Consider the following 21613-nt stretch of genomic DNA (forward strand, 5'->3'; position numbering starts at 1 on the left):
ATTTTTTTTAAATGAACATATAATAATAATAATAATAGTAATAATAATAATAATAATAATAATATAATAATAATAATAATAATAATAATAATAATAATAATAATAATTCAGAAACTAATGAATTAACATGTTTGGAAACACTTTTTCAGGAATTTAATTAATAAAAAAGTATCAAAACAGCCTCTAAGAAGACATATAAGCATTGTTTGGTAAAATAGTTAGTCCATCAGTCAATTTTAGTTTGTTTGACCACTATTAGATGTTTAACTTTGTTAAACAACCAATACGAGTGTTTGATCAATTTTTTTTGGTAACAGCTTATTACTATAAAACACTAAAAATTTAAAAAGTTGTTCAAATGAGTTTTTTCAGTAAGTTTTTGAGAAAGTCAAAATTTTGTGTGTAATCAATTATTAGTTAACATGTAATTTATCAAACATATTTCTACAATCAACTAGTCAAACCTACTAACTCAATCAGTTAACTGGGACCGGGTCCACCATAAACCGAGTACAGAGAGTACAGAACGGGGGGTAGGGCGCTAGGCCCAGCACGATATGTATAGAAGCCCGAGGTACAGGCCCAAGAACAGCGGCCCAAATACAAAGGACAAGGCCCACAAGGTGGGTTATAGCTAACTATGCTACTGGTAGGAATCGAACCCAGGTGACTGGATTGAGAGTATGGATCAAGACCACTAGACTGTAGTGCTTGTCGTGTCTGAGTTGCCCCTTTAGCCAGAGATCCAGGGCTCCTATTTATAGCAAACCCCCCTCCTCCATTAGCGTCCACGTGTCCCATGCAATCCATCCCCACTTCCCCACTACGCTTGTCTCTCGCCATTTGCACCACGTTCTCCGCCTTTCTCGACTCCCATCGCCTCTGCCACCTCACTCACACCACCCCCCCCCCCAACTCACCATGCTCGGCGCACACACCCCCGCCTGCGGATACCGCCCGAGACCAACGCCGCGGGACGCCGGGGCCGCGCGCCAAATGCGTCGGTTGCGCCACAGCCATGCTGGCCCGCGCCCCGGGCGCGCTGGTCGCGTCATGGCCGACCGGGGCCAGCGCCCCGGCCGGCGTCACCGCCGGCGCCGGCCCCCGCCCGGGCCGCTGGTGGCCCCCCAGCACGCGCTGGGCGCCGAGGCCACGCTGGTCGCGCCACGGCCGACCGGGGCCAACGCCCCGGTCGGTGTCGTCGCTGGGCCACCGCCGCCGGCCCCCGCCTGGGGCCGGCCGTGGCCCCCCGCGCGCCGGGCGCTGAGGCCGCGCTGGCCCGCGCCCAGCGCGCGCTGGGCACGCCACGACCGACCGGGGCCAGCGCCCCGGTCGACGCCCGGGTTTGGCCGCCGGCGCCGGCGGCTCCTCCTGGCCTTCCGGCCCAATTTTGTCCCCCCCTTTTTGTCGGCCCAATTCCATAAGCCCTCTGCGTCCCTGGCCCACACCCAATATCCCCATCAATCTCATAATACTTTTAAATCTAATACTTTATTTTTAATTAATATTATTTTTTTCATATAAATATTATATATTTTTCGATATAAGTGATATTTTTATTTTGAAAACGAACAATGATAGAACCAACAAGTTTTTTGCCTTTTATTTATCCCCAAAAAAATTGAGGAATGTTTGACAGATTGGCAAGGGGAGTATATTCGTCCTGGGAGCATTTTCCAAAGAAAGGGGCCGGTCGTCCAAGAAGGCTACCAAGTCCTTTTCCTGTGTTGTCGCCATGTCCACCATTGACTCCGTTCCACAGTCATCTACCACCACTACCGCCGGTAGCGACGGCGGTAGAGACTGGTTTTTCCCCTCACATGCTTTCACGCATTCCTCCCACCTTACACGAACTCCCGCCCGGCGATTTTCCTCTCCATACCCGCGGACAACGTCGTTGCCGAATCCGAGTCCCCTTGCTGTGTCTCGAAAGTACGCCGGAATACGGCGTCGTCTTTACCCCCATGGCGACTCCCACAACGACAAGTCAACAACAACAACTACCAATCATCTTAGCAATGGCGGTGAGAAGGCTATTGAGCAAGAGAAATGTCAGGCTCCAGAAGTCAAATTGAAGTCGCATGGAAAGAAATTCGCCGTATTGTTTGGTCGAAGGTTCAACATTCGCTGGCAGACGGCATTTTCAATCATAGTAAGTCTAGCTGTATAGGAACTCAATATGTATGCCTTTACTCAATATATATATGAATAAGTTATAGCATATGATGTTAAAGCGTTTTTATTGTTTGCAGATATTGATGACTGCATTTTCTTTGTTGCTTCACAAAAACTTTTCGTTACACCATCAAGTTATTGATTTGCAGGTAATGGAAATAATTGCTCTGTATTTCAAAATCGATTTCTTTTTAGGTGATGATCATAAGAAACGAGGGAGGCTTTCTTCTCTGCATAGGATGTATTTGATAAATAATTCTAATAATCTGGATGTTAAGAGTCAGTAGTCAGGACATATGTACATATAGTACTTACATAGTTATTAGAACTATGCAGATATTCAAAGTATCTAAGAGTAAAAGAAGTTAAAAAGAAGTGCTATAAAAAACTCACTTGAAGCTTGTGTGGGAAATTTCATAAAGTTTATTATATCTGATGAATGTGCATATACTGTAGATGGGTCAATTGTCTCATGATTTAAGACTATAACTTGCTCTTCTGGTCTTCCATAAATGAATTATGACTTCTTTAATTAAACGCTCAAAATATATTTTCCCTAAAAAGTTACCTACTGCACTTAAAATAAAGAACATGAATCATGACATGGCTGGGAAGTGCAGCTTGTTTAAAAAAATTCAGAACTGCACAATTAAGGAAGTAGAGGGATATGTACATGAGTGCATGTATACTGAGCATACCATTGGGGCTACTGCATTTTATGGCAGCAAGTGTTTGGTCTGAAGAAGAAAAATGTCTGTTAACTGTAACTGAGATGATAATATTAAGATGGATATTTTGGAATAAAAGAGCAAAGCATATTACAAATACTTTTACTTACTCAAAATAAAGCATAAGTTTACTGTGTACCTATTAAGGGCTAACTGATAGAAAATTGAATAAAATGGTTTGGTTAACTTCAATGCAGGCTATGGATTCCCTTGTTATATAGAATTGAATGGAGAAATAAAGTCCACGTAATAGACTCCAATTAAATTGGTATCAAGGGTTAGTTGTGGTTGAGTATATATATGTATTTCGTTACCATTTCTGTGGGTAAAGAATAGAGGACCACATGAGTAAAGGAAAAATGGCAGAGAAGCTAAGTAATTGATTCTTGGCATATGAGAATAAGGTAGTAAGAGAAAAAAGTTGCCATTCTCAATGAATGCATGGGAAAAGAAAAATAATAATAGTGATAAAACTCCTCCGGATGCCAAAACAATAAAATTCTCTTGGCATGAAAACATCCTCTCATCATTCAAGTAGCAACAGAGAATGCAGGTTTCTTTTAATGTAATGTAACATTATGTATATGAATTTGTATTCATGCAGGGTACTAATAGATTCATCTCATTGATTTTTAAGTCACTATCTATCTATTTTTTTCCCCCTCAATTTTTCAGGATCAGATTTCCAATCTCAACATCAAATTAAGAGACTGCAGTTTAATGGACACTGTAGATAGTAACAATTTTGTATTAGAGGATACTGATATTCCAAACAAAAGATGGAAGAATGCAGCTTTAGTTGTTTCACTCATGCTAGTATTACTCCCACTTGTGTTTTTCAAATATATTGATTACATCTCAAATTCTCGAAGATCAATAGATAATGTTACAGAGGAAATGTGTTTGAGCAAGCAACTTGCATACCGAGTGGATGTCTTTCTTTCATTTATTCCTTATGCTAAACCATTGGCCTTGTTAGTTGCAACCATACTGGTCATTTGTCTTGGAGCTTTCGCACTTTTTGGTGTTACAAAGGATAGCCTAGCAGACAGCTTTTGGTTATCTTGGACATATGTTGCTGACTCTGGGAACCATGCTAATTCTGAAGGCACTGGCCCAAGGCTGGTATCAGTTTCGGTTAGCTTTGGTGGAATGCTTATATTTGCAATGATGCTTGGACTTGTCTCTGATGCAATTTCTGAAAAATTTGACTCACTGAGGAAGGGAAAAAGTGAAGTAGTTGAGCAAAACCACACTCTGATACTTGGATGGAGTGATAAATTGGTAGGTCCTTTCATATATTTTTTACATATAAATAAGTGCTAATAATTGCATTTCTTGGTTTGCAAGCATAGTATATGTATAATATGTACTATCAGGCTAAACATTTATGGAGTAAATTTTATTATTTAACGAGTAGCCAGTCCTTATAATCTCTCAAAATATTTTGACCTAATCTGGGTTACCCATTTCTAACTGCTGTTGTGTTGTTAAGAACAATATTTTGCTTTTATCTTAATACACACTTTTTCTTTAATGACCATAGAGTAGAAGAACACTGAAATTCTATTGTTTGGCAACGCATCTGTTTAATTTCTAAGGCATTTTAATTTTAAATTTTTTTGGGTCAAAACTTTTTTTTTTTTTTTTTTTTTTTTTTTTTTTTTTTGAGCTTTTTATAAGTTTTTTCCTTTATGTACTTGTAGAAATGAAGAAAAGCAAGATTTGTACCCAAAAGCCAAAGAAATCTGAAATGGCAGATGTTCCTTGATGCATCTTTGTTGCAAGTAGGGAAGTAGATCAGAGATATAGGATATTCTCAACCCTTTTCAGTTACACTATATAATAATTACAGTAGACATGCAATTTCACATAGTTTGCTAAGGAAGAAGTAATGGCCTTACACTCTATTTCACTTATTTGAATCCAGGGATCACTACTGAATCAACTGGCTATAGCTAATGAAAGCTTGGGTGGGGGAACTGTTGTGGTCATGGCAGAGCGTGACAAAGAGGAGATGGAAGTTGACATTTCCAAAATGGAGTTTGACTTCAAAGGAACCTCTGTTATATGTAGAAGTGGAAGCCCTTTAATTTTAGCGGACTTGAAAAAGGTAAGTATTCTCAGGTTGCTTACGTAATATAGTGAACCTCATCTCTATTTGTTTATTGGTAAGTTTAATGTAGTGTAGATATAGAAGATAATGTTTTCATTTCTATATCTTGTGCTAAGGTTCATTGGACTGAGTTGTTTTGAAACACTATTCTTTCAAATTGTGGTCAATTTATGGCATGACTGAGTGCTTGCTAGCTATCAGGGTAGCATTATATTTTGTGTGTTCCTGTGTTCTGTCTCTCTCTCTTCTTTTTGAAATACTGTCAGTGTGTGGCATGATTATCTGTTTAGTGGTTTTCAGGATATCATTATATTTGATGTTTTCTAGGTTCTATACACTAATTGGGTGGACTTCTCCTTTAGGTCTCTGTATCTAAGGCTCGTGCAATAGTTGTCCTTGCTGAAGATGGAAATGCTGACCAGGTTGGATTTGTAATTGTAAACAAATATGCATCTGAGTTTGGATATTGCAATTGGTTGATAGCTATCTTAACACTGTTTGTTCTGATGTAGAGTGATGCTCGTGCATTGAGAACTGTCTTGAGCCTAACTGGAGTAAAAGAAGGGCTCCGAGGGCACATAGTGGTTGAACTCAGTGATCTTGATAATGAGGTTCTAGTTAAACTTGTTGGGGGTGATCTTGTTGAAACTGTTGTAGCTCATGATGTAATTGGGAGGTTGATGATTCAATGTGCTCGACAACCAGGCCTAGCCCAGGTGAACTCCTTGGCATACTCCAAACTATTGCATGGAAAATATAATGTACTTCTAGTATTTATGGTTATTTCTTTTGTTCATTTATTTGTCGTGTAAAAACATTGGGCTTGGTGTAGTGGTGATAAATGGGTTGGGCCTGATATAGTGGTTTTAGTGCTCAATCGCTGGCCTTTCAAATCAAGGATTCAAGTAGAGAAAACAAGTTATTGAGTTAAATACAAAAGTAAGGCTGTATAGTATTTGTTCTCCAAACCCTGGACAAAGCCGGCCATATTTAATTATCAGAACAAAAATCGAATGCTTATCTCGACAGTTGCTAGCCTATGTAAACCTAACCCGATTTTGCTCAGCAGGTATTTGCTATGAATAACTTTCTTTTCTGTGGATTTGGTGATTGCAGATATGGGAAGACATTCTTGGATTTGAGAATTGCGAGTTCTACATCAAGAGATGGACGCAGTTGGATGGCATGCCTTTTGAAGATGTCTTGATCAGCTTTCCTGAGGCTATTCCTTGTGGAGTCAAGGTGGCATCACGTGGTGGAAAAATCATTCTGAATCCCGAGGATTCCTATGTTCTGCAAGAAGGAGATGAAGTTCTTGTTATTGCGGAAGATGATGACTCATATGCTCCAGGGCCGCTGCCTATGGTGCTTTCTTATTCTTTTAAATAATTATGATTCATAAGTTAAGTTTACTGTGGATGTGTTTTGAATTGAGAGAATGCACTCGTTTCAGGATTCAGCCTTGTCAGTCAACCCACAGAAATGTATGAAATCTTGATAACTAAGTAGGTGACAATAGGTAACCTTAGATGTTATGACAAAAAACTGAAATTAATTCTTAAAGAAATTTGATTTGTCCTGGTTTGGTGTTCAGCACTAGATACATTCTGGGATAATAATACTAGAGACATTTCATCCCATCTGTAGGCTGATTAATACACGCGCATTAATCAAGTAGAATATATTGAAGAGCATCCAATAATAAATATATATGTTGCATTGTAGAATATCAAGTAGGTTTAATCATAAATGTTAGGCTGGACACTCTTGGAAGCAACCGTTGCCTACTGCTGATGGGTGAATCCAAACATGGAATCAAAGTGGGGCATATCAAGAATAAAACTTACAAATGTCTAATTAATTTGGTTATTCAGGTCAAAGAAGTATCATCCATACACATTGCTCGGTCAACAAAAAAGCCACAGAAGATTCTACTTTGTGGATGGAGACGGGACATTGATGATATGATTGTGGTAAGTTAAATCAATCAAAGCTCCTAATTCCTTTTTGTTTCACATGAATGCTGCAGGTTCAGAGGGGAAATCTGCCGAAGAATTTAACCATCCAAAGGTCTCCAGAGAGGATTCTATTTTGTGGTTGGCGGCGAGATATGGAAGATATGATAATGGTAATCTTGCATTGAGTCAACAGAGTTCCCAGAACATGGCCGGCATGGCTATGTGCATAGACTCTGGTGGTAGACATGACTGTCATTCTCCTATACCTAATTCACATTGTTCAGTTTGTAAACGTCATTTCTAATTTTTCCGCTATGAATCCCTTCACATTTTATTGCTTCTTGGCTCAACTAGGAATGGAAATAAGAATAAAATATAAGATTTCCTACTCATTTTTTCCAGTTATATGCATTTTAGGTATTAGAAGCCTTCTTAGCACCTGGTTCAGAGTTGTGGATGTTCAATGAAGTCTCAGAAAAGGAGAGAGACAGGAAGCTTACAGATGGTGGTCTTGATGTCAGCAGGTTGGAGAATATTGCACTTGTAAACCGTGAAGGGAATGCTGTAATAAGACGCCATCTAGAAAGCCTTCCCTTGGAGTCTTTTGATTCTGTAAGTAACATTAGTAAATCACCTTTTAGTGGTAGAGGTAATGACAATGTTCTCATGTTAATGTAGCTGAGGAAGTCCATTGAATTTGGTCTGTTTACTAGCCAATAGAGATGTTGCTTTTAGATTTTTATCTTCTTTTATGTTTCCACTCTTAGCTTCAAGAATTATGATTCTGGTATCTTCATATTGGGTAGATCTTAATTTTGGCTGATGAATCAGTGGAAGACTCTGCAATTCAGGCTGATTCAAGATCTCTTGCCACATTGCTGTTGATACGTGATATTCAGGTATGTTGTTCAATAGGTTAGCTCAGTCTACTTTTCTGGTTTTTCTTTGTAGTTTTCTTTTCTCTCAATCATTTCCCCCCCAGATGCATCATTTTACTTTTTGTTTATAGTTCAATGGGGGATGTATTGTTTCAAGCAAGTTTGAAGCCTCCCTTTTGTTTTTACTCATTATTTTTAATCCTTTAATTATGTGTTCTTTCTCTCTTGTTTCTTGTGCTGTGAGTTGGAAGATTTTGTGTATTATTTCTTTTCTGATTATTAATTTTATTTTTTCGGCCGTATCTTTGTAAATCTAAACAAATTAGATCCTCAGAAGTCCACGATTCTCTAAATTTGCTGTCTACTCAATCTAGTTAATTTTAATTTGTCCCTTATGTTACTTCAAACCACCTCACTAAGATTAAGCCCTGAAGAATTGTGCATAACTTATTTGTAAAATTTATGTTTATTGTCTGTGCAGGCAAAGCGGCTTCCATATAGAGAAGCTATGGTGTCCCAAATTCACAGGGGCAGTTTTTCGCAAGGCTCCTGGATCGGTGAAATGCAACAGGCTTCAGACAAATCGGTTATAATCAGTGAAATTCTGGACCCGAGGACTAAAAATCTGTTGACCATGTCGAAAATAAGTGATTATGTTTTGTCAAATGAGCTTGTGAGCATGGCATTGGCTATGGTTGCAGAGGATCGTCAAATAAATGAGGTACTGGAAGAGCTTTTTGCTGAAGAGGTAATGTAACCTTGCTGTCACATCTCATTGTTTAATAGAATTATAGAAGAGTTAACTAACTATATTTTGCCTTTAATGCAAAACAAATACACAAGATACTTGTAGTATGCAACAGTGTTTCTGCTTTAGTTCTCTGAGAAGTGATTTTCAGTGCTTGAATCATGGTATAATGTTCAGTGAGCTGGCTTTTTATTAGGATAGTATTGATAATCAAGCATTCTTGCTTATTGACATTTATATGATGACATTTGTATAGAAATGGATAGTAATTTATGTATACCCAAAAATTAGCTATAAATTTACAACCCAAAAAAAAAAAAAAAAAATCACCCCAAAAGTGTTGTCATTAAGTGTTTTCTCAAATGTGTGTGTGTTTTAAATTAAATAGTTAATTATTTTTTATTTAAATTTGTTTGTTAGGTCTTGGAGTGATTAGATAATTAAAAATGGTGCAGATCACGTTGGAATACATATTGTTATGAAAAATGGGTGGGCAATGAGTAGTGAAAGAAAAGATTCCTTCAATATCCAGTTGCTCCCTTTATTCACAAATTACTTGATTTTACGTGCCTCATATCAATGAGTGGGTGCTGCATTTGACTTTAAAATATGAAGACATTTCAGATTTAGGAACCTTTTAATTTGATTGTTTTCGTTTACTTGTTTAACTCGTTCTTTCTGAATCAAGTATGAAATATCATTACAGGGAAATGAGATGCAGATAAGAGGTGCAGATTTATACATCTGCGAGGCCGAGGGTGAGGAATTGAGTTTTTATGAAGTGCTCCTCCGTGCACGACAAAGGAGAGAGATAGTGATTGGATACCGGCTAGCTAACGCAGAAAAAGCTGTCATTAATCCCCCCAATAAAACAGCAAAACAGAGGTGGTCAGTGAAGGATGTTTTTGTGGTAATCACTGAGAAGGAATAAGGAGAAAATAAGAATCTTGAGACACAACTATTGTTTCTATCAATTTCCAAAGGGTAACTTTGTGAATAGTTTCAGTATACAATAATAAACAACAGCTACAGACAGATGAGTTCTTAGTTCTCAATTCTCCTGTACGATTTTGTATATATTGATGAAATGAAAATATTGCCGTCTCGTTGTATAGAATATAGATGTAAGTAACTTGATTGTCAAGTATCCATTGAATTTTGATAGAGTAACTTGATTGTCAAGTATCCATTGTATAAATCTCAATTTTATTCCTTACTATTGTTATTGATGTTTCATATTTTTAACAGCACGTTTGGTTCACGGAATGAATTTGGAGGCAGGGAATGGAATAGGTAAGGAATATAATAGGAATTGTATTCTGTTGTTTGGTTGGCTGAAGGAATAGACTTTAGTAATTGTATTACAATGTTTGGTTGGTTAAAGGAATAGAAATGGAATAGATTTTAAAGACATAAATACCCTTATATAAAATAATAATAATAATAATAATAATAATTAATAATAATAATAATAATTAATAATAATAATAATGAATATGATTATGATATATTGAATGTTATATATATATATATATATATATATATATATATATATATATATATATATATATATATATATATTTATTTATTTATATTTATATACATGTATATGCATGTGTGTGTGAGAGAATAATAATAATAATAATAATAATAATAATAATTATTATTATTATTATTATTATTATTATTATTATACAAATACATATTTATATTTATATTTACTTTCCCACTTATCCCACATCGGTTGGAGAAGTGAGGAATGGAGCCTTGAGACTCCTATAAAAGGAGCCTCAAAGCTCCATAATTTTAATTGCAATGCTCATCCGCTAGGCAAGCTTGCAATGCCCATCCGCTAGGCATGCAGATGGGTAGGCTACTTAATTTAGGAGCCAAGGCTCCATAATTAAAGAGTCTTATACAGTTATTTTTTTATTTACATATATATATATATATATATATATATATATATATATATATATATACTGTCAAGGGTGTATTATATATATGTATTGATATTGATAGATTGATGAATAAAAGTTATAATTAATTAAATATATACATTTATATAATACATTATATTTATTAAATAAATATAAATATTATATAATGTGCAAAGGGTATTTTTGGTATTTGTGACATAAAAGCTATTCCCGAGAGCATGGGAATAGCTAATACCAAGGCCCCCCCCTAGGAATGGCTATTCCCCTTGCGAAGGTAATAGCTCATTCCTAGGCATGCTATTCCCATGACAAAATGATCCAACCAAACGGTGAAATAGGTCTATTCCAAGGAATGTTATTCCATTCCTGACCTATTCCATGAACCAAACATGCCATAATTACGGAATATTAGATTTGTAAGTTCGTTGTAATTTTATCAAAGTTGATGGGGTGTAACAATTGCTTTATTTTGAAATTATATGATTTTGCAAAGTATATTCTGTTGGGATAAGAGTCAAATAGACCATCCAATTGTATACCAAAATGTAATTAACCCCTCGAACTAAATAAACTTTCAATTAAACCCATAAATTTGTTAAAATAGTGCAATTAACCTATTTAACATATAATAGTATGTTACCTTCAAGTCCCATGTCACTTAGGATTCCACATAAAATGCCATGTCAATTAATATTTTTAAAATTATTTTTTTAAAAAAGTAAATTAATTATATTATATATATTAAAAAAAAAAAAAAAAACTATGCCATGGCAGGCTGGCACTTGCCCAGCTTGCCACCATGGACTAGGCAAATTATGATGTGGAAACGTGCCCACCTTGCACAGTTCCACACAACGTAGTTTTCGCGACGCCGTTCTAATTAAAAAAAAAATTGTTTTTCACTTCCCTCTTCGCAATCGCATTGTTTCGTCTTCATTATGAATCTACAATATTAGGCTTGTGAACATGTGATAGAGCTATATGTTCATAATCTTATAAATATATGTTCATAATTATAGAGCTATATGTGCATAATTTTTGATGTTCATATTCCTAATTGTTGAACTCTGTATTCACAAATCACAAAACTATATGTTCATAATTTAATAACTATACAGTTTAGAAATTATAAATCTATAGTACAGATATTATAAATTTGAGTATAGAAATTATGAATCTACTGTATTTAAATTATAAATCTACGATATATAAATTATGAATCTACAGTATAGAAATTATGAATCTGGAACCGTGCCCAGGGCCCACCTTACAAGGTGGGCACGATTCCACAACATAACGTTCCCTGGAACTAAGCCATGGTTTCTTTGTTGAGAAGCCAACGGACCATGAACAAAGAAGCTCTTCTCCGTTCATGGAGAAGCCATCAAGCTTCTCTTCTCCGGAGAAGCTCGCTGGCTTCCCTATGAACGGAGAAGAGAAGCCATCGAGCTTATCCGGAGTGTGAACGAACGAATTTGGCGGCGGCGTTAACGGACGAATTCGGCGCCTTCTCGGCTGCTGGCAAATATTTTCTTTTATGTTTTATTTTTTTATTTAAAATATTTAAATGAAATATCATGTAAATGTCAAGCAAGCAAAATTAACTGGTTACTTTTTGGTCATTAAAAACATATTATATTTTATAAAAAAATTTAAAAGAAAATTATAAATGACAGGATAAGTAGACAAAACACTAGACCTGGCCTAGTACACTCTTGGTCTAACATGTCAAAGTAGTGAAGACATTCAAACAGTAACGATCAAGAGCAGAAAGAGTAGGTGGAACGGTTGCAAGAGCCCATGACTTATTAAGAACACCACCTCATCAAATAGCAGAAGTTATGGAGGGCTAGCGCAATTATGGAGGAGCGCCTCAATTACTAAAGAGCGATGACATTTATTCAAAGGAGTCGTTGTAGTTATTAGGAGGCCTTGTAACCGTTAGCTATTGTCCATTATAAAACTTGAGTCCACACGCTCTAAAAAACTTATACTCAAACTCACAAACAATACAATCCTGTTTACTTACAAACATACCCGGTAACATATACTGATATACCTACCGTCAATAAATAATAGTATCAATATTCAATAGAAATCCATGAATGTTTTGTAAGAGTGTATTATGTTTAGAGTTTTTAAATCACTTCTGTAGATTTTTAAAAATTAAAGTTCATAAAAGTGTATATATGTTTGTGATATAAATAAAAGACTTTTATGAATTTTTACAAAATCGAAAAATTTACTTTTTTGAAAGCAAAACCAGCTTGCATTAATTAACCAAATGAGAAATACAATCAGGCGGGGCAACATCCAAACCTGAGTAGCAGAATCAGAAATTGCCAATGCAGCAAGCACGTGAGCAACCTGATTATCAGTTCTTCGAACAAAAACTAAATGACAAGAAACAAGAGAGCCAAGTATGACAAAGCAAACATCATAGATAAAATCAAAGTACGATCTAAACGCAGGAGATTTGGCCAAATTCCTACAAAGAACCTGGCAATCCGAATGAATACGAACCCAAGCAAGCCCCTTGTCTCTAATCCACGACAATGCCTCATTACAAGTCAAAACCTCCGCCATATGGGCATCCACCGCTCCAAGCAAAGGACCCCTAGCCGGTACAATCCACCTCCCATCACTAGCTCGTAACCAGAAGGCGTGATCGTTGATGCATGAGTTTCCGAGTCGTGAGTAGCATCGAATCAGCACAAATAGTCATAAGAATGCTCTTCCAGCACAGCAGACAGACCCCCTCCCCCGGTTGATGCTATAAATCTTTTTTTTTTCACTAAGTTGTTAACAGATGAGATAATTGATTTCTGATTCAACATAACTAGGATAAGGATTACAATACTAATAGCATAACAAGTCTACGTAAATAACCCCTATCTACTAGGAAAGCCACAGAAGACTAAGCCTACTACAAAGACTAATAAATATAGTAACAATAATAGGTGACAAATAATAATATTGCTAACACACCCCCTCAAGCACAAGGGTGGTAAGCACAACATTGAGCTTGTCACGTAGCGGTGCAAAGCGTGGCCCGGGAGCGGTTTGGTGAAGATATCTGCCAGCTGATCTTTAGTTGAGACATAATTAACCATTAAATCCCCGGATGCTACCTTGTCGCGGACGAAATGAAAATCTATCTCCAAATGCTTAGTCCTGCCGTGAAACACTGTATTTGCACACATGTAGGTTGCTCCTAGATTATCACACCAGAGCGTCGGTGGCACACCAGTGTGAAGCCCAAGTTCCCGGAGTAACGACACAACCCAAGTGACCTCGGCTGCAACATCAGCTAGGGCTTTGTACTCGGCTTCAGTCGACGACCGGGCCACTGTACGTTGCTTCTTGGAGAGCCATGAAATGAGAATGGATCCTAGAAACACTGCGTAGCCACCTATGCTCTTCCTGTCGAGCGGACATCCTGCCCAATCCGAGTCGGAGTATGCATGAAGAGCAGAGGACTCAGAGATCGTGAGTCGCAGGCCGTAGTCAAGAGTACCCTTAATATACCGTAGTACCCTCTTAACCAATCCCTAGTGGTCAGTCGTAGGTGTGTGCATAAATTGACAAAGTCGGTTTACAGCATAGGACAAATCCGGTCTTGTGATAGTTAAGTATTGCAAGGCCCCAACCACACGACGATACTGAGTTGGGTTGTCGTGTGGTGCATCAGTAGATGAGGCAGGTTGAGTAACCGCAGTCGGAGTGGCTAGTGGTTTGCAGTCAGTCATACCAGCTCGACTCAAAATATCTTTCATGTACCTGCGCTGGGACAGCATGAGACCAGTGTCAGTCTTGACAGTCTCAATCCCGAGGAAGAACCCGGGTGTTCCAAGATCTCGAATATTAAACGTCGAAGACAGTCGATGCAGCAGAGAAGTGATGAGAGATGGATCATTTCCCATCATAATAATGTCATCGACGTATACTATTAAGTATACACGTGAGGCACCAGCCGAGTAATGGAAGAGGGAAACATCTGTCTTTGATGACGAAAAACCTGCAGAGAGTAAATAGTCATGTAATCTTTTGAACCACGCCCGCGGGGCTTGCTTGAGCCCATACAAAGACCGTTGTAAGTGACACACGTGATCTGGGTGCGTCGGATCTTCATAACCCGGAGGCTGCTTCATATAGACTGTTTCCGCTAAGTGCCCATTTAAAAAGGCATTGTGGATGTCGAGTTGCCTCAGAGTCCAGCTGTGTGAGACAGCTAGCGAAAAAAGGAGTCTGACTGAACCCCTTTGCTACCAGGCGGGCTTTGTAACGCTCGACCGAACCATCAGTGGTGCGTTTGGTACGAAAAACCCACTTGCACCTGATGATGTTCATGTCTGGTTTGGGCGGTACAAGGGCCCAAGTATTGTTATGTAATAGAGCGTTGAACTCCTGGTCCATCGCATCACGCCATTCTAGATGCCCAACCGCTTGCGAATAACAGGTGGGATCAGTGGTTGCACTGAGGGCTTGAAAATCTTCTCCAGTACCCCGAGTCATATGCCGAAGCCTCATTGTATGCCCTCGATCTTGAGGTTCGGTCCGTACGGCTCGCTTTCTGCGAGTTATGGCCTTAACAGGCCCTTCAATAGCCAAGGGGGTTGACTCTTGTGCCAAGGGTGTTGGACTCGGCGGCCTTTGAGAACCGGAGTCGATAATGACCGTGGGAGGCTGATGTGATATAATCGGGCCAGCAGCCCAAGGTAAGGCTGGTGACACCATTGAAGTCGTGTTCTATGCTGTCAATTCTGAAAAAGGGAAAACAACCTCATCAAAACGTACATGACGGCAGATATAGACTTTCCCACTTGTTAAATCCATGCATCTATAGCCAATAAAGGAAGATGGATAACCTAGGAAGACACAGGGTGCCGAGCGGTAATCCATCTTATGCCGATTGTAGGGCCTAAGATAGGGATAACACCGACACCCGAAGATATGGAGGAAAGTGTATGGTGGTTTGGTTTTATAGAGGCGACTGTATGGGCTTTCGGAATTTAGTACTGAAGTAGGCAAATAATTGATTAAGCTTGTGGCTGTTTCAAAGGCGTATTCCTAATATTGTTGCGGGACACAGCCTTCAGCTAACAGAGCTAGCCCTGTTTCAACTATGTGACGGTTCTTTCGTTCAACTCTGACATTTTGTTCGTGCGTATACGCACATGATTGGCGATGAACAATGCCCAATTTTTCGAATATATGATGTAACTTGCGGTATTCCCCGCCTAAATCAGACTGAACAGTTTTGATAGAACGTGAAAATTGGCGTTCTACCATGACTCGAAACGACTCGAAACTTTTATACATATCAGATTTTACCCGTAAGGGATAAAACCAACAAAATCGAGAATAATCATCTATGAAAAGCAGAAAATAACGAAATCCACTAGTAGAGATTACAGGAGCCGGACCCCATATGTCCGTGTAAATTAAATCTAACACATTGCTACTTGATAATGAAACTCTATCTAAGGGAAATCTTGAAGATTTGCCAAGTTGACATGAGGTGCACAACCCGCCCGGTTTGGTTTTATTTGGTGTTACTGGACACAACTTTAAGACTTGATTCTGAACATGCGCATGGGGATGGCCCAACCTGTGGTGCCAGACAACCGGTGTAGTACGGGATGTGAGGAAAGCAAAGTGAGACTGGGAAACGGGAAGCTTGTGTAACCTGCCCGCTGTGGAACCTCTAAGCAGAACCGCCTGAGTGACCGAATCCTTCACAATGAAACAATCTTTGTGAAATTCAACAAAAACACGATTATCATTCGTTAAACGATAAACAGATAATAATGGGACCGAAAGCTCAGGAACATATAAGACATTTGTTAAATTTAGAGTTTTAGACACGGATGGTATAGAAGCATGGCCAACTCGTGAGATCGTCAAACCTGCGCCATTACCAACACGCAGGACATCACCACCAGTGTATTCATCAGATTGCGTCATCATGTCCGGCGTGGCATGAGTGGTGGCGCCCGTGTCCGGGAACCATCCTGGAGCGGAGGTGGCAGTCGCGTCTTCATCACTGGGAACAACTAGATTCGCTTGCGGTGGTTGTTGCGGGGCGTACCGTTTGTAGCAATAAACGACCGTGTGCCCTTGTGCCCGGCATATTTGACAACGAGGAGTGCCGCCCCTGCCATTGCGACCACGACCACCTGAGCCGCCTCTGCCGCGACCTTGATTCTGGCCACCAGAACCGCCGCGCCCTCCATTGCCACCACGACCAGCGTAGAACGCCGCCGGAGCCGCAGGATCAGCACCCGCCGGGAACTCATCGGCGTGTATAAACTCCTGTGCGCGCAGGAAGTTCGCAATCTGCGGAATGGTGACAGCATTCCCCGCTGCCGTCAGAGAAGAGGCCATCGCCCAATACTCCGGGCGTAACCCCCGGAAGACGAACATGTTTTGCTCGTCGAGGGAGATTGGCCGACTGGCATGCGCGAGGTCCTCCACCAATAATTGAGCACGCCCAAGGTACTCTGCCGTGCTGCTGCCTCCCTGTCGAAGACCATGGAACTGGCCGAGGAGGCCGAGAGTTCTCACACGGGTGGAACTGCCAAGTGCCGCGCCAATGGATTCCCAGACAGCTTTGGAGGCGGATTTGCCAACCGCGAGGTGCATCACCTCATCCGAGAGGGATGAGATGCGAAGAGACAATAGCGTCTGGTCTTGCTTGATCCACGCTTTATACGCTGGATTAGGGACCGGAGTGGATGTGGACGCCGTAGACTCACCCGTGACCGGAGGACCATCAATCATTGCCGGTGGACATGGAGTCTCTCCATCAACGAAGCCCATGAGCTCCTGACCACGTAGGAAGGGGACTAATTGAGTTCTCTAGAATAGAAAGTTTCGATATGTTAGCTTTATCGAAACGAAATGGTGGGCACTGGTCAGGGTATTTTGGCTTGAGGCCGGAGAGGGAGTCCCACCGGCGGTAATGGTGCGCTCGGAGGAATTGGTGGACATGGCGATGATCGGCCGGTTTGTTTTGGGGAGAGAGTCGATCGGATGAGGGTGGTGAGAGGAGAGAGAATGTCTGGTCTAACTGATACCAGATGAGATAATTGATTTCTGATTCAACATAACTAGGATAAGGATTACAATACTAATAGCATAACAAGTCTACGTAAATAACCCCTATCTACTAAGAAAGCCACAGAAGACTAAGCCTACTACAAAGACTAATAAATATAGTAACAATAATATGTGATAAATAATAATATTGCTAACGTTAACAAGTTTAAATATCACCTTCGAATATAATAATTTGTACATTATACTTATTTTCTTGTACACTTATAAATTTTTTTTATTAGAATTTGTAATTTTTTAGATGACTAGAAAAACTTATAATTATTAGTTGTGGATGTATAGTAGTTAAATCCGAGTAATAACATGCAAAGTGCAAACTATACAAAAGAGGTGAACCTCACTAGGAAGCAAGACTTATGTGACTGCTCGACCAAAATGTATTTTGGAAGCCTTAAATTTCATATATGGAAATAATGAATTTCAAGAATTACAGATTCTTAAAAAAAAAAAAGAAAAAAAAAGAAGACAAACTTCCAACAACAAAGCAGAAAAGAAAAGATCAATCACAGAAGGCAAAATGAAGAATTCCAATATGACATTTTTAAAGAAGCTTCATATCATCATCGTCTGTCTTTGGTGGCGGCGGGGTCTTTTGCTGTTGTGGTTGAGTGACGGCTTTAGGCGGAGGTGGTGGTGGTGGAGTGACGGTTATAGGAGGAGGAGGCAGTGGTCGAGTGACGGGTCTTGGAGGAGGAGGTGGTGGTCGAGTGACGGGTCTCGGAGGAGGAGGAGGTGGTCGAGTGACGGGTCTTGGAGGAGGAGGTGGTGGTCGAGTGACGGGTCTCGGCGGAGGAGGTGGTGGTCGAGTGACGGGTCTCGGTGGAGGTGGTGGTCGAGTGACGGGTCTTGGAGGAGGAGGTGGTGGGTTAAAGGCTCTGCAATTTTTCCTTATCTCTCCAACTTTCCCCATGAGAACTTGAGTGTTCCCGAGCTTGATCAAAGCATCAGCAAAGCTCTTCCGAAAAATATTTTGATCGGATGCTAAACGCGCCACAATCCTTGCGCTAGACCCATCCAATGCAAGCGCTTGATCAATGTTCAAAACCCCTTTTCTCATCCTTATCTGCTTATAAAACTCGTTATCCACTATAAGCGACGTATTTTGGTCCAAGAACACTGCCGGATCCTTCCTCGGAAGGACCGAACATGTCCGTTTCAGTTGGGCTTTTAAGCCGGCATCCATGGTACGATCTGTGGCCGACAGCCGGTTCTGGACAAACCCACAATGGGTAATTCCAACGGTATGGGCTCCTAATAGCGTGACCATATCGGTTAGGGAGAAGCCTTTGTCGGTGAAGAATGTTAGTGCTTGGGAGACGGAGAGATCAGGGGCGGGGAGGTTGACTTGTGCCGGGTCGGAGACAAGGCCGTCGCGTCTCCCGGTGGGAATGGTGTAGCTGGGGCCGCCGGCCATGGCCACGGCGTCGCGGGTGGCGAGGGCTATAATGTCAGCACAAGACACCGTGGAAGGGCAGGCCGCCTCTAGCTTAGTCTTGATTTGGTCGATCAGCTCGTATCCTCGTACTGTCTGGTTTGGTCCTGCGTTTTTCTCCGATTGTTTTGTCTTAGTTGATTTCGGATCTATCAATATTGATGCATCACAACCCTAAATTCATCAAAACAAGAAATGTCAACTTCTCTCACTAGTTTGAAAGACAGTATTTAGATAATAGAAAGTCCGCAAATTATTGTGTGCACCGTCGATCCAAAACCACGTCGTGAATTTTATTAGTTAGAATAATGTACAGTATGTGTTAGAATAATGTACATTATATGTTAGAATAATGTATATTATGTGTTAGAATGAAACTTTTGAGGTAAGATAATGTATTTTATTAGTTAGAATAATGTATTTTATGAGTTAGAATAATGTAATTTAATTTATGAGTTAGAATAATGTACATTATAAGTTATAAAAATGTATGTTGCAGTGTGTCGCGTGAAAAAAAATGCGCGAAACGACGTCGTTTTTGGACCGTGGTCTACACAGTTGTGTAGACCCGATCCACGCAATAACTGTTGTTGGAAGTCAAGAACAAGTTTCAAAACTAGGATTGGAGAATGAGAGGCTTTGGGGTTGGGGATTTCAACCTTTTGGGAGAAAGAAAATGTCAATTTTTTTAAAAAAATTTATGTGGGGTGGGGTGGGGTTCATATTCTTATTTTGCTTGAGATGCTGAACAAAAAAAAAAAAAGTCAGGAAAAAATAAAGTATAAGAAAAATGCAATTTTCATCTTTAGCGATTGTTTATTGTGTCATTGTTATATTTAATTATGATTTTTTTAATTTTGGCAAATTATATTCTTGGTTTTCATTTGTTCGTTATCATTACTCATCTTTTTAAAATTTTTTTATTCCATAATTTAATAAATATGACTATTAGCTAACATGTAATTTAATTATTATTCAATTAAAAGAGTTTATAAGAAAGGGAGAGAAATTACATGTTGACACAAAATGTGCTTGAATGATAAAATTACATGTTAAACAATTTTTTTTATATGATGATGAAATTACATAAATTTAAACAAATGTTTTTTTTTTTTTTTTTGAATGCTACTAGTTATTACAATGTCTAATATAATTATGATGAATAAATAAAATTAATTATTGTAATGAGATAAAATTAAAAGAATATTATTAATGTGGCAATGTCAGTCGTGAACTAAAAGTGGAAAGTGAAGACTAATCTAGTCAATCCATTTGGGTAAATCAACGTACTAAAAGTTGACAATGTGTAATAGTGCACAAACTACGTAAAAGAAGTAAATTGAATTAAGAAAATTTGTGCAATGAACTCAATTGAGAAAGTATATGAAAGAATCAAATTCGTGATTATACTGAACCTACTTAACTACTCCTTTTGTACTTTGAAGCATGCAAGAACAAACAATTTTTATGAGATGGTAGAGTGTGTATATATATATATATATGTGTGTGTGATTTGAAGCATTATAGTATGTACTCAATTTTACTTACCCTAACAAAGCAGTCGTGAAAATACATACGAAGCAATGCCGGTGTAGTGGACCGGTCTTTGGCGAACCCGGTTCGGACAACCTCCCGGACGATCGATTCCGCCCTTGGACAGGTGGAGCCGTAAAATCCAACCTTGAGTTGAGCTGAGACGTTCGCAAGATGATGAACAATACAGAAGAAGACTATGAACAATTTATTCATCATTTCCAGTTTCTTCAACTTCACCATCTTCAAAACACCAATTTATTCACTATTTTTTTTTCTTAGCTTGAAACTTGAGAAATCGCCAAGCACTTATATATTGAGAGAATATTAGTGACATGGAGAACACATTTTGAAGACGTGCAAGGTCAAAGATCAATGAATACTCATAGAACGTGGTTACAAATAAGCACTCTTTTTATTATTATTATTATTTTTTTTTTTTAAATAAAGAGTTAATTCATTAATCATAAGTTGGAACAGTTACAATAAAGATCCATAGAATGATAAAACATTATTTACCATCAGATATAGAAACAACTTTCCTAACAATGCTAAAAGAAACTTGTTATTTTTAAGCAACGAACCGTAATTACCATTCGAATGTGTATAGGGCAAACCCCATTCTCGTTTAATAGTTGGCAAATTATATGAGTAAATGAAAGATCTTGTGCGACGGGGTTAACCGAAAAAAGTATAGTTTTATTTTATTTTATTTTATTTTATTATTTTGGTTTGATTATTTTTTAATTTTCTTAACTAATTCATTGATATATGTTAGGTCAATTGAAGTAGATGGAGATAGCAATTCACGTGCAATTAATTATACATAACAATATCTATAGTCTTATTAGTAATGTGATATAATCTGATTGGAATGGATTATAAATTCGTCTAGTTGCACAAATTTTAATTCAATTAGCAATAATTACAAACAAACTCGCTTAGCACAATGATTGACAGAAGATATTGAAGGATTTTTCTTCTCC

General features: G+C 38.8%; 3 protein-coding genes across 4 annotated transcripts; 1 reads left to right on the plus strand and 2 right to left on the minus strand.

Moving 5' to 3' along the window:
* The first annotated feature begins 1626 nt into the window (after nt 1-1626).
* Nucleotides 1627-9819, plus strand: LOC109183535 (ion channel CASTOR-like). 2 transcript variants are annotated; one of them, XM_019333637.1, is made up of 12 exons: nt 1627-2152; nt 2253-2324; nt 3579-4187; nt 4834-5016; nt 5382-5441; nt 5532-5735; nt 6136-6384; nt 6894-6992; nt 7395-7589; nt 7784-7876; nt 8337-8603; nt 9310-9819. In XM_019333637.1, exons 1-12 carry the CDS (start codon nt 1736-1738, stop codon nt 9532-9534), a joined length of 2673 nt encoding a protein of 890 aa, XP_019189182.1. In that variant the 5' UTR covers nt 1627-1735; the 3' UTR covers nt 9535-9819. The 2 variants fall into 2 exon arrangements, with proteins under 2 accessions (XP_019189182.1, XP_019189180.1); XM_019333635.1 differs by lacking the exon at nt 6894-6992 and adding an exon at nt 7049-7147.
* A 5473-nt stretch (nt 9820-15292) lies between these two features.
* Nucleotides 15293-17365, minus strand: LOC109183490. The gene is made up of 2 exons (XM_019333594.1): nt 16233-17365; nt 15293-15383 (listed from the first exon to the last, which is right to left on the minus strand). Exons 1-2 carry the CDS (start codon nt 17363-17365, stop codon nt 15293-15295), a joined length of 1224 nt encoding a protein of 407 aa, XP_019189139.1.
* Nucleotides 17366-18203: 838 nt separating this feature from the next.
* Nucleotides 18204-20843, minus strand: LOC109183491 (peroxidase 44-like). Its single transcript, XM_019333595.1, has 3 exons — nt 20643-20843; nt 18522-19268; nt 18204-18434 (listed from the first exon to the last, which is right to left on the minus strand). The coding sequence occupies exons 1-3, from the start codon at nt 20841-20843 to the stop codon at nt 18204-18206; spliced, it is 1179 nt and encodes a 392-aa protein (XP_019189140.1).
* Nucleotides 20844-21613: the final 770 nt, after the last annotated feature.

This window comes from Ipomoea nil, unplaced genomic scaffold, assembly GCF_001879475.1.
Source record: "Ipomoea nil cultivar Tokyo-kokei standard unplaced genomic scaffold, Asagao_1.1 scaffold1129, whole genome shotgun sequence".
NCBI lineage: Eukaryota > Viridiplantae > Streptophyta > Magnoliopsida > Solanales > Convolvulaceae > Ipomoea > Ipomoea nil.